The 18,201-nt window shown below is 37.1% G+C and overlaps 1 protein-coding gene across 8 annotated transcripts in view; it reads left to right on the forward strand.

Moving 5' to 3' along the window:
* Window positions 1–18,201, forward strand: part of DACH1 (dachshund family transcription factor 1) — a 378,332-nt gene that overhangs the window by 327,874 nt on the left and 32,257 nt on the right. For all 8 annotated transcript variants that reach the window (XM_060769404.2, XM_067466906.1, XM_060769403.2 and 5 more), the window contains 2 exons: window positions 4,459–4,610; window positions 15,606–15,753. In XM_060769404.2, the coding sequence (XP_060625387.2) occupies window positions 4,459–4,610; window positions 15,606–15,753 (300 nt within the window). The remainder of the gene's footprint in view (window positions 1–4,458; window positions 4,611–15,605; window positions 15,754–18,201) is intronic.

The following is an 18,201-nucleotide window of genomic DNA, read 5'->3' on the forward strand; positions in this document are numbered from 1 at the left end:
ATTGCCATTGTCATTCTCTGTGTCTGAGAAATTGTGGTCCAAGGTTCCTCAGCATGTTTCCTTGGGCAAGTTGGGCACACCATGCTATCTCCTATACCATACAAATATAAATAAAGTATGTGTAACTTTGAAAAGACTTGCTATGTACCTGGCCTTTACAAAGGATAAGCAGACAGGACCAGGTACCAAGGAGCATAGATATTGACACAAGGGAAGACAGTCACAGGCAGTGAAACTATGACAAGCATAAAAATAATTATTTCAGTCACATTTTGTTTCAGTTACATGTGTCTGGGCTCAGTTACTATGAATGGAAATCTTAATATATTTAATCTTGATTGTAAGAACTAAAAAAGCACTTCCCCACTTGATTAAATTAGATTAATTTTGTAAATTATAATATGACTTCTGAAATTTTGGGGACTCTGGGTGGATTTTTTATGTTTATGTGCAATTTCGCATTGCATAACTACAATTGGGGTGTGTTCATTCACACATATGCACACGTAAATTTGGCTTTTGATCCTGCTTCTGACCCAAAAAGTCTGGTTTTATTATTTCCATGCAAAAATGCAGAATATTGCAGTAGTGGACATTTTTGGCAGGCTATTTTGAGGAGAAAACTTATGTACTGTGCTGTACAGTACAGTGAACTTTTGGTATCCTTTGGGGTTTGGTTCCAAGACCCCATGAATACGAAAATTGAAGGACACAAAAATCCCATTGTTTATAATGGTAAAATCAAGGTTCACTTTTTGGAATTTTTTTTTAAAAAACTTTCAAGACCTAGAAAGTTTGCAGAATCTGAGAATACTGAAGGCCAACAATACTGTACTTGATATATCACTGTTAATTACAGTAAATTTTGGTGCTGGGATTTGTATCATTTCCCTTAAACTTTCCTTTAAAACTTCACTTTTAGTTTCAATAAAGACAGCAATAGTTGTCAACTAGAGCAATATTAAAGTCTTACGTAGACTGTACAGCAATTTTAGTATGGAAAGAGTGACCATGAGGAACTCTCATAAACTAAGATATCCAACATTGCAGAAAGTCTGAAAAGGGGAGATTTAAAGCAAGGGGCATATTATAGCAAAGAGAAATCAGATAAAGGGATGGAAGAGACATGAATCCTGAAGAAAAGCCTGAGATGAAGGCTGGGAAGGAGAGGACATGTTTGATCTACAGCATTGAGAAGAAACTTTCATGGCATGCAAATTAGCAAAAGTGTTAATTTCCTAATGTAATATTTAAACAAACTCATATGCCTACAACTGCCATAACCCTCATGAGCAGACATAGTGTTCATAACAGGAACACATAGAACAAATGTTTATTCATTCTTTTGAGTCAGTTTATCAAGACCCAAAAGAATCTAATGTGGTATTAAGTGAGAAGCATTACTCTGAAGTTCCTCGAAATATTTTAAAGGTATTTTAATGGCAGGGCTCATATAGTTTTCCTACTATGATCTGTTTTGACTGGCTAATATTTACATCATTTGTGTTTTTCCTTTTAAAAACATTAATTTTTTTTCAAGATTCTCTGACACAGCTTATCTCACATCCGCAAATATCCACTCTTCCTGTGCATAATATGTACATTTGTTTTGGACACGTTCACACACAAAGTTTATTTCACATGGGACAAAGAGAAAACAAAAGTTATTCTTTGTAGGATCATTTTGTCTTGCACTAAATGTTAATTAAAGTTCAGCTTAAGTTCAAGATTCTTATTCCTATATTATAGATTAGTATTTCTTTTGCTTACTTTCTATCAGTAAAAGTGGGTTGTAGTCACAATGTGGAATGAATTTTGTACCATTTAAAACATTGTACCTACATTATTCTTTCTATTGACTAATTATGGAAAACCCATAAGAAATCCTTAACAGGCATTGCAGGTGCCATACTGATTAATAATAAAGTAACCAACAAGTACTGACAGATGTAGACAGAAATTGTGTTCATATGTACATCAGTCTTAACAGGGATTAATGATATCTCTCTTTCTAATGTTGGCCCCAACTAGTTTGCAACTCTGTGACAAAGAGGGAAAGGTTTCAATCCTATGATATGAACAAGTACAAAATTTCCTGAGTAAGGGATACACAACAAAAATTCGCCCTTCACCCCCCCCCCCCCCCAAAATCCAAATGTCTAAATACTCTGAAATAGTGACATTATATTGAACAAAATTACCTTCAGGCTTTGTTTACAAGGTATAAATGAAAAATAATTTTTATGTTTATACTTGGGTCACATCCAAAATATATCATTATGTGCATGTATGAAAATACAGGGATTCCAAAATCGGGGGGGGGGGGGGAACCAAAATATTTGTGGTCCCAAAAATTTCGCACAAGAAATATTGAATCTGTGCTACTGTACGGTACTACTGTACAGACTGAGTACACACAGAGGAAGAGGCCATTAGTCCAAGCAACCCGTCAGATATTCACTGGTGTCTTGCAAAAGACCATGAGTGGTCAGGGTTTGGTGTCCTTTACCTTTCCAAGTTCCCTCAACCTTTTTGCTTACATAACAGCATTCCCACTGCTTTTTAATGTAAAGAAAATATTTTTTTTTCCTAAACTAGAAGTGGAATGTTGGCTATTGTAGTCTGGGAAAGTATTTTGAGCAGCCTGTGGAGTCTCCAGGGACAGGCCGGATCTACACTGCCCTAAATCCCAGAACCTGATCCCAGATTACCTGCTTTGAAAAGGATTATATGAGTCTACATTGTCAGATAATCTAGGATGAGATTCTGGCAGTGTAGATCCAGCCTCAGTGTATTTGCCAACCCTACAACAAACAGAATGCATCTTCTAGCTAAATATGCAAATATATTGTTTTGTTTGTTTGTTTGTTTTACAAGAAGGCAGTTCATACTTTTAGGATTATTCCTTAAGGCAAAACAGAGAATAACTTTAAAAATTTAGATAAGTTAGAAGAAAAGTAAGTGCTTAAAATGTAACTAAAATGAGTGTTAGGCCACTCTCATCCAATCTGACTTGCTGAATTGGCCCCCACAGGGACTCCCCTAGCTGCCACAGAGATGGGAAGGGGTCCCCACCACTTGGTGATGCTGAACGTGCTATTGGTCAGCCATCCTAATTACCCAACCCTCACACTCCATGCCCCAGCCATGACACATGTCCTACCTGTTCACCATCGTGGGTTGTGACAGGTCAACAAGGGAACAGGGAGAGGAGGAAATCTCCTTCCACTGCTCCTCCCTTCTCAGTGCACCCCATCGCCCCAACCAACATCACTGTAGCATGCAAACGTCCAACAAATAACAACCAAGACCTTGATTAGTCACATTTTCAACTCTTCCCTCTCTAATTTACCAAATCTCTTGCTCTGCGTTTTTGAACTATTTACATTTTTACAGGGTTTTTTTTGTATGAGAAATGCTGTTTCTGTACAAAGGATCATTAGGCAATGTTGCACAGATAACACAAAATCCTGAAATAAAATTCTTTTGAGGGTGATGTGCACATGATCTCTGACTACCTCAGGAGGAGATGCTTCCTCCTGAGGCAGAAGTAATTAAGTGTTAAAAGACAATTCTGTGTGTCAATAATTTTCATGTTATAATAAATGATAGCTCTTCTTCCAGTCAAATTTGAATTGCAGAAATTATGACAGTAATTTTACACTATTATTTAGTCTCCAAGCTCAGTCTTAATTCTCCAGTGGAAAGGTTGCCATGTTATAATAACAACATGATATGAATGTTCCAGTTTATGAGGACCCACTCAAGAAGCAGATGGACTGTACAGGCAGGGGCAGTCAGGGAGACCGACGTGAATCCATGCTGCATTTCCAATATTGTTGTTAGAACTGGATCCTAGACAGTACAGGGACATGGGATTGTCTGTTTCCAGTACTAGTTGTAGAAGATGATTCACCTGCACGGTTTTGTTTTAATGCATGTACATACCCAACCCAAAGGGAGCGTTTTATTAGGGAATTTCATTTTTGCATGCCCTTCTAGGTTCATGAAGATAGTTAATTACTTGAGAATCATTTTCACATAAAACATACCACAGCAATATGAAATATCTCTCATAGTCGGAAACATTTCTGTTGTCAGCCCAAACAGTGTAGAGACTAAAATGAGATAATTGGGAAGGTACCCATAAAGTCAACCTAAATATATTATCACAAGTATATGTGAGATAATATTTGTTTTAAAAAGATTCTATGGCACTGTAAACTCAGTCTCATTAGAGACTGCATTTAAAAGGCTTATAAAGTTACTCATTAATGTTATCTTGTTGTATCTCCACAGCTTTTTCATTAAAGAAAATTCAGCAGAAAGCATTTTCTCCTGATAGCAGGAACCAATTTGCAATAAATGTTCTGGAAACCACTAGGGAAGCCATTACTGAGGTCTAATAAAAACAGACAAGCGTAACTTGTTCTATATTTTTGTTTCAATCACATACAGATGAGACCTCACTCTCCACACCAACCGCAAGAGACAGCCTTGACAAACTTTCGCTAACCGGACATGGGCAGCCTCTACCTCCAGGTTTTCCTTCTCCCTTTCTGTTTCCTGATGGATTGTCCTCCATAGAAACCCTTCTGACTAATATCCAGGTACGCCTTCCTTGAAGATCAAAGTAAAACAGCACAGATAAGCTAGTCACTCAATTGTTGGCGGTAATACAAGCTATTGAGTTTCAAACTAGTTCATAAGTGTGGGAAATTCTTTCAGTAATTTAGAATTTTAAGGCTAGTGCAGTAATCAAATGGGTTTATAAAGCCATCTAAATGCAGTACATAAAATATATCCTATAACACTGAAATGATATTGAGATGAAGCTAACATTAGTATGTTGTCTACAACATTTTTTCTGTTCCATGATAATGATTTGTAGTAATCTCTTTAACTCCCCTGATGGTGTTAAATAGAGAAAACTTGCTGTAATAAATAGTAGTTATTTAAAACTGCCTTAATACCAAGGTGGCAATGACATGTTAATCTATGGAAAATGTGTCTTAATATGAAGGACATGAACAAAAAAAAAAAGCATTTGTGTTACAAATAAGCTCATTTCAGTACTATCTTCAAAGAATAGACTTCAAAGGGCATTACCAAGTTTTCTGCTGATTTCCTATGCAGCAGTCAGCTTGTCTATTGTACCTATACTGCAGTCTGGCTCAAATATTTAAGATTTCCACTGGAATATTATAGGACACCGTAGCATATTGGAGATTAGGTTCAGAAGGAGAAGGGGGGTTGCCCTCATATGCACCAGGCATGTGTATAACAGATGGATTTCTTGCCACCACATGTGTCACATGCCCCAGCAGCCTAACATTCATTCCAGCTGTGTCTGTTGCCCATAAACTTCCAAAAGAAATGTTTGACTAAATTCTTCATCTTAAAAGACTTTCAGTACAAGATACAAATTAAGAATCACATTTTAAAAGACATTGCACACAGAGACCAGAAAGAAGTAACATTTTTACTCATTTGAAGAGTTTTGCTGCATTTCGTGGAAAGTTTCCAAGCTGAGTCCAAACTGATGAAGTGTTAGAAATTATTCAGAACATCAGGACCTCATTCATACAGATAGACTGGCATAGAGCTAGGCAATTAATATAATCATAAATCCTAGAAATAGCATTATAGTCCACTCATGGAAAGTGACCTATGCTGGTACATGCATAATTTTGCACTAGTGTATGGAATTCAGATTGGAAAGGTATAAAGATTAATACATAGTTTCAGACCAAATTTGTAAAAATCATTTGACTCCTATTGTTTATTTAGCCAGGCATTCAATGTATTTATGTATGTATTTTGCTGTCATATCCAGTAGAGCTGAGAAAGAACCCATACAGTAGAGAAGGGGCCATCTGCGAGGACGTTGCCCAGGGAATGCCTGGATGTTTTGATGCTTTACCATCCTTGTGGGAGGCTTCTTTCATGTCCTCTCATGGGGAGCTAGAGCTGACAGAGGGAGTTTATGCGCACTCTGTCCGGATTCAGACATCCAACCTGTTGGTGTTAAGTCCTGCCAGTACAAGGGTTTAACCCACTGCACCACTGGGGGCTCCATAGTGTGATAGGATGAACTAGAACCCTTCTTCTTTGGGGGGCGGCGGGGGAGGGGGAATGATCTGTCTGCTTCACTAGCCCATTTCTGATTGTGAGAAGCCCCATGCACACTCTACTTCTGCTGGTGGTATTACTGATGGTGGTAGCTACAGTAAGGTTGTGAAATTTGAAAACCTAGGCAAAAGCTGAAAATGGTACAAAACTAGCTCTAAATCCACTAGATTTAATATCACTCCCTTCTACCCAGATGATCCAGTCAAAATGAAATATTTTGATAGACACAAAATCACAACAAAACTCTACATGGCTTCTTACCTTTCTGAAAGGTATGCTAGAATAGCAAATTGTATCCTCTGTTTTTCTCCTTGACTATATATTGGTGTGCACTGTTAAGATGTTATCCTATGCACATTTATATTGAAGTAAGTAGTATTGAACCCAAGGTTGAAGTAAGTACCATTTAACCTCCTCAGTATGAAACTGCTACAATTGCACTCTATTATTGTGTGACCGGAAAACCCATTTTGATTGTTTGTTACAGCTTGATCTCATATACTCCTTTTTGTTAACAGCTTGCTTATGTGTACAATGCTTTTTTACATTTAATAATTCTAAATGTATTTGCTCTGAAATTCTTTTTAGAATAGGAGATTAGTAAAAGGTTGCATTTAGAGGTTTATGCACACTAGACAGAGACCTAATACTAGATATCACTGTATCTTTTGTTGATACAATGCTGTGACTTGCAGTGGAAAGACGGCCCAGATATAGACTCCAGTACAATAGGATCAGTTTATTGTTGTGCAACTCTCTTTCTCAAAGCTGTCATTTTAGAACTATACATGGGATGACAGAATCCTGTCTGCTTCTCAGAGTTCCTTTCAATGTCTGGTGCTAGAATATATGCAATTTAATGTGTAATTTAAGGCTATTTCAAAGTAGTTTAAGTACAAGTAATAGGTTTTAATGAGTTCTGAACATAACTGGCAAGTTTCTGGCTGGATTTTCTGAATCCTATCCTGGGAGAAAGGTGGGGTAGAAAATCACTCAATAAATTGATAACTTTCCCCTGTAATCCTATACTATCCTTTCAACTGGGAGAAATCCCTACTGAACACAGTAGAACTTCCTCTAATAAAGGGAATTATGCCAGTTCTTGGCTCCTTTCCATGCCATGGTTCCATGGGATCCTGGGAATTGCAGTTTAGGGGGCTCTATTTAGAATCTGAAGCCAGGGAGCTTCTCTAGCGCCTCCCTAAACTACAAACTCCAGGATGCAGCCATAGCTGTTAAAGTGGAATCACATGTTGTGTGAAAGGACTTGTGCTATGCTAGACTCTTTCTCAGGCCACTTCTATACTGCCATATAATCGACATTATCAAAGCAGATAATCCAAATTATCTACTTTGAACAGGATTATATGAGTGTACACTGCTATATAATCCAATTCAAAGCAGATAATCTGGATTTTATATGGCAGTGTAGAAGGAGCCTCAAGTGAACTTCCACCATGCAAGTCCTCATGGGTTCATGTCCTGCTCTTTTGAGCATTCATTTTCTGGGTGGCTGCAATTCATTTATGTGAACAATCAGTTCACCTTTGTTCACTATATTTTATATCTAGTCCTCTTTCTTTCTTTCTTTTTAAAATATTTTTTATTTTTTATTTATTTATAATAAATAAATTATACGAATCACAAACAGCTAACATTGACACAAAACATACAATAAATCAATTAAACATTTTTATACATGTAATCTCTATATGCACCCACCACCCATGGGACATATATTCATCCTTAATATTAATAGTTCTTATATTGACCTCTTCTCCAAACTGCTAGTGTATAATGATTTAGTTTTATTCATTTTTCTTTTCATTAATATCTTTTTACATTTTATTTCACAAGTCAGTTTATTGTTTATTACGCTGTTCCACATCTCTATATACCAATCATCAATTTTGTAATCATAATTTTATTTCCATTTTTTGGCTATAACTAATCTTCAAGCGGTAACAAAAAATATTATTAATTATTTCTTTTGCCTCTTTCTGAGAAACAGAAGCCAAGATGGCTTACAATTTAAACAAAATACAGTATAGATTACCACTAAAATTATAATTAAACTATCGATAATATTAAAACAATTTGGAATCAGCACTTTAAAAATTAGGTTAAGGTAAAGGTTTTCCCCTGACATTAAGTCCAGTTGTGTCCAACTCTGGGGGCTGGTGCTCATCTCCATTTCTAAGCCGAAGAGCCAGCATTGTCCATAGACGGACACCTCTAAGGTCATGTGGCCAGCATGACTGCATAGAGTGCCTTTAAAAAAATTAAAAGTGGTTTTAAATCAATAAGCTAGAATTTTTTAATGGCCTCCCAATCTGTGGTCCAAAATTATATACCATATTTACTCAAACGTAGTGATCACTTTTTTGGGGGCTAAATTACATTGTCAAAAGTGAGGTGTGCACTAGATTTGATAGTGTGCTAGAAACGTGCACGTAAATCTGCCTATGCCCATCCATCAGGCTAAGACTGGTGAATTCACCAGCCTCAGTCTGACGGAGGGGCACGATATCCCAACTAACTTCATTCACAAGGCCTTCAACTCCCCCCCCCCCCCCCCTAGTTTTAAAGACCTTGTGAATGAGGCCTTAGTTGGAATGCTCTAATTTGTTTATCAGGCTGAGGTTGGCAAATTCACCAGCCTCAGCCTGATGGAGGGGCACAGCTTCCCCTTGCCTGTTGGCTTTTCCAAGGCAGGCAACGGAACGCCCAACAAGGTAAGGACATTACATTACATTCGACAACAAATCTTTTTTTTTGTTATTGTTGCAATTCACAATTTCAAAATTGAGGTGTGCATTACATCAATGGCACATTATACTCAAGTAAATACATTAAATAGGACTGAGCTAAAATTCATTCCTTGTTTTGCCATACCCAGTTAGAAACATTTTACAATTTTATCAGAGGGGACAAACTAAAGCCAAATCAGTTGTCAGGGATAAGAATCCCAGGAATCATTTTCCCATGATTGCTCCAAAATCCCTTATAAGAATGCCACATGATGGGGAACTATTGTTATGGCAGGGGCTTCTGGGAAACAATAATGCAACCCCAGTTCTGGGCATGATCCTGTCAATGAATAGCCTTAATTCTGGTGCATTATTATCACAGGATATGAAAAAGATGGTAAGAGATAGTGTTTTCTTCAGACTCTCTTTAGAAACTGCTGTATATTTTACACAGTTTTAAACAATACACCTTTCATACATTATTTTATACTTCATAGACAGCTTAAAATGAATTTACAATTAGAAATTATAAATGTATTTAAAAATAATTCCCAAATAAAAAAAACTTGGAATGCTGTTTTTCAAATTCACCATTGTATACCTTGAGCCTTTAGATGACAACAAAGCTTTTTTGATAAATAAGAAAAATCAGTTGAACCAGAAATAAAAGATACACTTCCAGTTAGTTTGAAGATATAATTTAAAATACAGGTATTATATTTGATTTATGAACAAAATGGATGCTACTGATGCTACAGTTTAGAAGGAGTCCGCCAAATGAAGTCATGTATAAAAACAAAACAATGATTGCTTTTGCACTTGGGAGTTTCCTGTACTGCAAAAAGATATGAATATTGCAAAATAATTTGCAAGCATTAGATCAAACAAAAGCTGCAATTTAGCACCGACAGTATTCACCACCTTTTTTATCTGCCTTCTGCAAACATTTATGAGAATGACATTGTCTTCACCAGAATGCTAATGAGAATGGAAAGTTACAAGTAGTTGGGGAGAGCTATCTTACTGTTTGTATTCATGATGGTGGATATATAAAATACCTGTGTTTGAGTCTTGCAATTAAAGAATCAGAATACCAAGTGATTTTGGAGTTACTGATACCTTTGAGCAGGAAGTTTACTGACAGTTCAAAATACTCACTGCTTTGAATATAAAGAGGTAATCCAAAGTAGAAAATAGGTAACCCACGATCTACACTATTTTGAATCATGAATGAAAACAAATTTTTCCCAGCTTGACTTTGACACAGGAAAAGACATAGGCAAACCAAAAATGTCTTTAATTAATAATCATTTGGGTAGCTTACCAAAAATCTAAACTATAATGTGAGATAGGGCCCCCTGGTGATGCAGCAGGTTAAACCGCTGAGTTGCTGAACTTGCTGACCAAAAGGTTGGTGGTTCGAATCCAGGGAGCGGGATGAGCTCCCACTGTTAGGTCTTTTAATTAAGAATCTGAGAAAAAAGATATTAGCAGCATAGCCAGTCAAATCTGAGCAAATTCTACAAAAGGGGGGTGGCATGCAAAAAGGCTGTTCGTCTTACTGCCACATGTATTATTTCAAGTGACAAGAGTATGGGTGAAAGTAGGGACGGAGCAATATCTAAGTGTGAAAACAGAGCACATAAAATAAATAAATATTATTAAAAGCACAACATTTTAAGGAAAGAATCAAAGTAATCTGCACAGATAAAACACATTTCAAAATAACCTAAGAATGCTCAACAGGGATAAAACATACTGGATTAAAGATCTTGGCTCATTTTAAATGGTCCTTTGCTGGGGTAAGGCTGAGCTGACATCCAGTTAGGCACCAGGCCAGTCTCTTTAGGGCAGTGGTGTCAAACTTGTGGACCACCAGGTGTTTTGGACTTCAGCTCCCAGAATTCCTGGCCATTGGACAACCTGTCTAGGGCTCCTGAGATTTGGAGTCTGAAACATCTGGATGGCCACTAGTTTGACACCTCTGCTTTAGGGAGAACTATCTGGTTAGCTGTCACCAGCAAAAAGACATTTTCTTCAAGCCCACCTGGTGCACCAAAAGATGAATTTGAGATTAATGTTTCCCTCTCAGTAGTATGGCTTGGATGGAGAGGCACTTTACCTTCACTTTGATTCCCTACTCAAAATCTCTGAGTTAGTGGCAAGTTTAAAGTGTCTCCACATGAGCTTGTAATATTCAGGAGAATTACTTAGATATTTGGGGGGGGGGCTGCATCAACCTCCTGCTCTATTACATAGATCTCACTCCAAACTGTTGTGGTTGCATTTTAATAAGTTAGCTATTCAGATAGTCAAAAAGGCTTTGGAACATCTGCAAGGCTGAAGAAAGAATTGTGTCACTAGTGCTGATCTGTCGCAAAACAATAAAAAAGGCATCTAAATGGTGGACATGACATCGCTTCACTATTTATGCTGGATGTGCTTCTCTTTTCCATTTACGGTGATGAAGTATGCATAGCTAGAACACTTGCTCTTTCCAGCTTGCAGCAATTTGTTTTCAGGGCTACATTCATTTAGTACATCCTTCTTCCCCTCCACCTTAAAAAAATAGATTGCTACTTCTAAAACAATTTTTGCCCTGTTATGACTTCACCCACTCCACAATGCATTTCTAACTGGAGGGATTGGGGGTGAAATCAGACTGAAATGAAATGCTTGCATCAAAAACACACAGGGTGAATCTACACTGGTCATTAAAGCCAAGGTCAGTCTGGAGCATTTATATCCTGGACTGGCCAAGGAGTCTGATGGATGCATCTGGTCAAGCTTGCTACAGAGTTGTGGACCATGCCCACATGGTCCAGTCAGGCCAACATTGTATTCACATTCCCTGGGTGCATGCTGTCGCTCCTAGATAACACAGAGCTTCTTCTGAGTGCCTGTCCATTGCCTGTCACATCTCTGATTCTATAATAGGGGACCCACCATCAAGAAAGAGGGAAGCTCTTCTTGATAGTCACACTGATGCTTCATTCTGACATCATGGACACGACTACAACAACTGGGCTCTTGGACCGAGCTTCATTGCCAGCTAGGAGTGGTGACAGCAATATGGGGATAAGTTCACCTTTTGCCTGCACTGATCTGTGCAATGAAAAGGTGATGATGGCATGATGTCCGTCTGGACAGTGAATCAGGCCAAAGCAGATTGATCCAGCAATACAGACTGTCCTGAATGCCATGGATTCCAGGAATCTCCAGAGTATCCCCAACTGCTAAAACATGGAAACCCACAATACCCACTAACATGGAGATAGCCAGCAATCGATTCAGGGTCAATCCTTTATTTGTTGCCCACAGTCTGCAAATGGTAGAAACCCCCGATCTCATTTTGCAGGTACAATAGAAATGTATGGACCATTTATGGATGTAAGAAACATTGTCATGCTTTCTACAGCTTTATGAACCATCTTCAACACATAGAAGGTCATGGCAGCAATTGAATAGCAAATAGCAACTATAATTAAAATAACTATGAAGAAATCACTCAACATTATTGCTTCCATGTAGAATCTGAAGGAATTGACAATGTTAGTCTGTTGCCTCAAACATTTTTAGTTAGCATTTTGTGGCACCTTAAAAATAAAAACACGTTCTATTTGGTGTAAGCATTGATGGACTCTAGCCCACTTCATCAAATGTGTGATGTATGATGAGCTCACACTTCCGATGAAGGGGGCTGGAGTAAGCAAAAGCTTTTGCCAAATAGAACTTTTTATTCTTTAAACTGCTACAAGGCCCTTTGTTGTTTTTCCAAGAAAAGATAGTTTGTTGAAATCAATACAGTGCAGATTTGTCACAGCATACATTACATACACACAACCTTTCTCCAGATTGGGATCAAATGTTGATTAAAAGTGTTTAAAGGGGAATGATTAACTTATATGACACAGCCTCATTACTTTAAAACAAAACCAAGTATCTCCATTTAAATTATCACTGGCAAACTTTCACCATAAATGGCTTTTTCAATAATCCTGTGCACAGTTACAGTGTGTAAATTCTATTGAAGTCAATGAGAGTTAAGTAGCATAACTGACCACAGTGTTACAATCCTGGATTTCCACTGCGTTTTAAATTGTTTGGCAGTTTTATAGATTTAATATCACAGAGGAGGATTTTGCTATAGCAATGGCCAACTTGACATACCATTGTTTTGTGAAATCTATTACGGAGGATCCTACGAGAATTCACACAAATCCATTCCGCTCTGCACTTAATATTATTTGTTGACGGCTCAAAGGCATATGAGGGTCTTAGCTGTTTCATTATTTGCCTTTCCTCACATGTGTCTACATGGAATGGGGGCTAATACTTATTCTTTCCAAGTACATCACATTAGGATTTTCATTGGCAGCAGCAACAATTTTGCATTGGCATCAATTTGGCTCCAAGTGTAAAATTTTGTCTGTGTTGGCTGCCCTGCTGATGTGCTTGATATAACTTCTAAAAATGAAAGTTCATTTTCCATAGGTTATAAGTAGTCCCCAGTGGGTTTCAGAGCCAAAAATGCTAATATTTTTCAGATATAATGAGCAGCCGTAGACTGTGCATTACCATTAGCAACATTAGAAGAAAGAGTTTCAAAAATATGTTAGGGGAATAGGGTGGAGAGGAAGACATGGTGCTGAAGCCCAATGAAAATGTAACATACTCTTATCAGCTTCACACTTTTGCAAAGGTGCTTAACATAAAATTACACCCATCAGTGTTGCAGTTTAGCATTATTCTCCATGTTTATCCATGATTGTTTCATATTTAAAGAACAGCAAAATATTGTGTTTTGTCAGCCAAGGACAATAATAGTTTAATACTAATTTATTTTCCATTGCTACTGATAATACAACCAATCAACACGTTAAGTGGTGCCAACATTGGCATCTTGCTAAATAAATCTCTAGGCTTTGCACTGCGAGTACATCTTTCAAAGATAAGTCAACAAGAGCAATCAGAGCAGAAAATTAGAATTTGGTATGTTAGAATTAAAATACAGCTAAACTAAAGTTTTAATTGGGGTGATCTAAAAGGGCACTTGATGTAATGATCTCTTTCATTTGTTACTAATTGTTTGTTCCTGATGAAGAAGAAACATGTACATGAATGTTGCTGATTGAGTAAAGATGGCAGTTGCCATAGCAGCTCGTTTTTATTGTTCAACAAGAAGGGATAGTCAAAATGTAAAGGAGATCTGCCTGGGAGCTTGAACGTTTTCTTGACACTTTGCCACAAGGGATGTGTTGTTGTGGTTGCTATAACACAACATTGTTTGAAACTGTGATTTTAGAGTTTACCTGGAGAACTAGGGTTTCTCATTCAGTGACTGTGGCATTTAACCCAGAGTAATCTCTGTTCCTGCATGATTCTTCTTCACGTATGGTGTGAGAAAGGGAGGCTGGATACATAGTTGTCCACATATGGGCTGATTTCTTTTCATAGCCCTAACTATGAAATCAATGGGATTTGCTTATATGTTGACTTAGCATTCAGCAATTCAAAAATCAAAAACTTTTCATGCAATTTAGGAGAATATACCTCAACTTCAGTTGACTAAAAATGAAAGACTGTAGACAGACACTATTGGATAAATTGCTTTGCTTTTAACCATATAAAGAACAAGCCCGACATAGAAAGACCATGACTTTATACAGCATGAGAAGAAACCATTATGGATTAATAAAATATATTTATGAAACTATTTATTTATAACATTTCTACCCCGCTCTTCTCAACCCCCAAGGGGAGACTCAGAGCAGCTTACACTGACAGCAATTCGATGCGGACATGTAAAAAACAGATACAATAAGTATAATAAATATAAATAAATATACTGAGTTTAAACAGTAAAAAACAGTAAGTTAAAAACAATCTAAAAACATTAGTTTGTGTTATGCAAAATGGTGTCTGTTGGTGAGTAACATTGTTTTGCAAGGGATCTTGTGGCCTCTGCCAAATAACAACATTTTATCAATAATGAGCGTACTAGAGAATTGCTTGCTTTTGTTGTGGCTTGCTTCTAGTTTGTGCTCACTTGGTGATAACCACAGAAAGATTGCCCTTGTATAAACAGGAAATATAGTATAATCTGCTGTCTCCTTATGTAATGTCAACTCTACTAATCCAGGTCAGTGAGCCTGGGCATGGATGAGGGCATTGAATGGATGCCCAGTAAGGCCCTCTACATACTGGAGCACCAGTCAATATAAGGGGCGGTCACATGTTATTTCTTTGTTTACCTCAGTTACCACAGCCTCTCTGCAAGCAAACAAGATCAGATTATGGTTGTTATTATCTACATTAGAAAGCAATACAATGATCTTTTCTGTTGAGGATACATCTTTTTCTTCCTCCATCTATTGCCTTTGCCATTTACAAAAAAAAAAAAAAAAAAAGATTGTCTAGAGGTTTTTTTTTTAAGAACTGGGTTTTTCAGACCATGAGTTGGATTCAGATAGCTTGTTACACTGACAATTCGATATAAACAATTAAAAATCTAACATATTTCAGTGCAAACTAAGTGCAGTGAATGATAGCTGGATCAGAGTTTATTTTTGTCAGTTCAATCACCTTAAAAAGTTGTCTATAAATTATTTTATGGATATTGATGTCTGTAACCCAATTACAGCTTACTTTTAAAATTTCATAAAGTTATCATGCATTGATTTGTTTCACAAGATTACGCTGTGAATCTTTCTCTTCAAACAGGGCCTATTGAAGGTCGCCATAGACAATGCTCGAGCTCAAGAAAAGCAGGTCCAGCTGGAAAAGACAGAACTCAAAATGGAGCTGTTCAGGGAACGAGAACTGAGGGAAACACTTGAAAAACAGTTGGCCGTGGAACAGAAGAACAGAGGTAATGATAATAAAGTAATTGACCTCTGTGCAGTTGCTGCTTGAATGTTGGGAACATATTCCATGTAGCATCTCATTCATATCAAATTATTTGAGCAGTTTGCTGTACAGTGTAATCCTTTCCATGTCTGCTCAAAAATAAGTATTCCCAGGAAAGTGGATATAGGAATGTGGCCTTCATTTCTTTTCCTAAGAACAATTAGCTGAAATACAATATAGTCTGACATTGTAAACCTCTTAGTTTTCTAAAGGTTTTTAGTAGGAAGTTGTATTACCTTTGTATTGTTCCACAGTCAGTTTTGAATCTAGTTGAAAGGAGAATCACTCCCATTCTTCACACGATCTTATTAAATCACTGAGCCAAAGTCCCAAGGAATTCTCAAAATTTCAAGTGTCATACAGTGAGAATGGATATTTAGATTATTAGATGTAGGACACTTCTTAAAATAAATTCTAGCTTTTTATAAAAAAATAAAAAGTAGGGTTTTACACCTGGTAAGTAGAGAAGTAATGTGCAAAATACTAAGGAAGGGCAGATTGATCTTCCTGGGAATATTTGTAATTAATCCAGGAAAACGGGCGTATCCAGATGTTTACTGGACATCTGAAAATTCATCATTTTGCTTAATTATGAATTTCTTAGACCTTTTTCATGTCTGAATATAACAGGAAGCATTAATGGGGACCAGAGGCCTTCCTACAGACTGGCAAGCCAAATCAGGATCTTTTTGTGTGCTACCAAAGGTTTTGAGGCAGAATGAAATAGCACAGCTAAGGAGGCACACATTGTCAGGTGGTAAATTTTCCTGGGCATTAATTTTGACTTGGATAGCAAAGTACAAACAAAATGTTTCCTGCCAGTCTGAACAGAAGGGACATTTTGTGGGTATTAGGGCATAAATATTGCACATATTCTTAGCTTATTCAAGAGCAAAGCTCATTTTGTATTAAATTAATATGAATCCTGCATATTAATCATCACCATTATAAAAATATGGTGATGAACTAAGAACAAACAAGAATGCCCAATTTAAAAGAAAGATTGTGTTTTGACATCCTAGTATCATTAATACTGATCAGTGAAACTTACTTACAAGCAAATGTGTTTAGGACTGATGTGTCAGGATTATAGGTGAAAAAGTGAGCTAATGAACTAGTTGTAAAACTTTGTATGCTTCGAATAGCAAGGAGCCTTATATGGAGGCATGTGTGCACTATAGTTCTGAGTTATGCTACATGACATGTTTACTTCCCTCGTTTCCTTTGATTTCCATTTCCATCCTCTAATTAGAGACTGCTTTGACTGTAGAGGCTGATATGATTGTAGTAAAAGTAATGTCGTCTTTCTTAACTGGGCAGGTGCATAGCAAAGCATTACTTACCTTAGCTTTGCAATCCACAATCTTCCCTGAAAAAGATAAGGTGCCACACGCACATAATTCAAAGGTCTAGCTGTTCTTTCTTTCTATTCATTAAAGTTGTTTACAATGTGGTTGTAATAAAACATTAAAACCATAAAACTGCTCAAGAGCCATCTAACTCACAACTAAGAAGAAAACAGTTCTTTAGTGACGCGAGAGCTTTTGCAAACCCAATAGAGATTGCATTTTTTTTGTTTTGTACACATCTTCTTAAAATTGGTTTTCCACCTTGAAGACCTCTGCATCTGAACAACTATGAGAAACACCCGTTTTATAAATTATATCCCATTTCTGTACAATCATACATCTGTCTGATGTTTGACTTGACAATGAGCATTGTCCTGCTGTAGATGTCAGTATGATGTACACTCTCCCTCTACCTGCTATAAGGAGGGCAGTAAAGGGCAAGGAAGGTAGCAAATGATGTGTGCCAAAGAAAAGGAGAATGAAAGTGGAAACTGGAAAGTTAATAGGATTGGGCACCTCAGAAGAAATACAAACATGTTACAGCTTGAGAGGAATTTCTGACAGATTACACAGGTTTGTTTACCCTAATAGTTTATGCAGATCCAGAATGGAAAACCATTCTTTAAGCTGTCTCTTACCTAAATTTAAGCTCATGATTGGAATAGTACATTCCAGCCTCCACTTCGTTGGGTGAAAAGAATCAGAAAGACACAAAGACTGTTCATTTCAAATATTGCTAACATGTTGAGAGTGAGTATATTTAGAGAACAAAATGACAAACACATATAGGGGTATGATAAATATGCAATATAGTAAATGACAAGTATATTTTACATACAGGGGAATGTTCACATACAGTGATGCTAATTGGAATTTGGAAATTCAGTCAGGGTTGTGCAAAGTGCACATATTGTTTCTGAAATATTCCTTATTTGTTGAGATTGCTTTAAAGACCCAGATCCAGATCCTGAACAGTTAGACTTATAGCAAAATGCATAAAAATAACTTCAGCAGAAGTCATGGACTGTTTGCGGTAAGCGAGGAGTAGACACACTTTGTTA

Source organism: Anolis sagrei, chromosome 3 (genome assembly GCF_037176765.1).
Source record: "Anolis sagrei isolate rAnoSag1 chromosome 3, rAnoSag1.mat, whole genome shotgun sequence".
NCBI lineage: Eukaryota > Metazoa > Chordata > Lepidosauria > Squamata > Dactyloidae > Anolis > Anolis sagrei.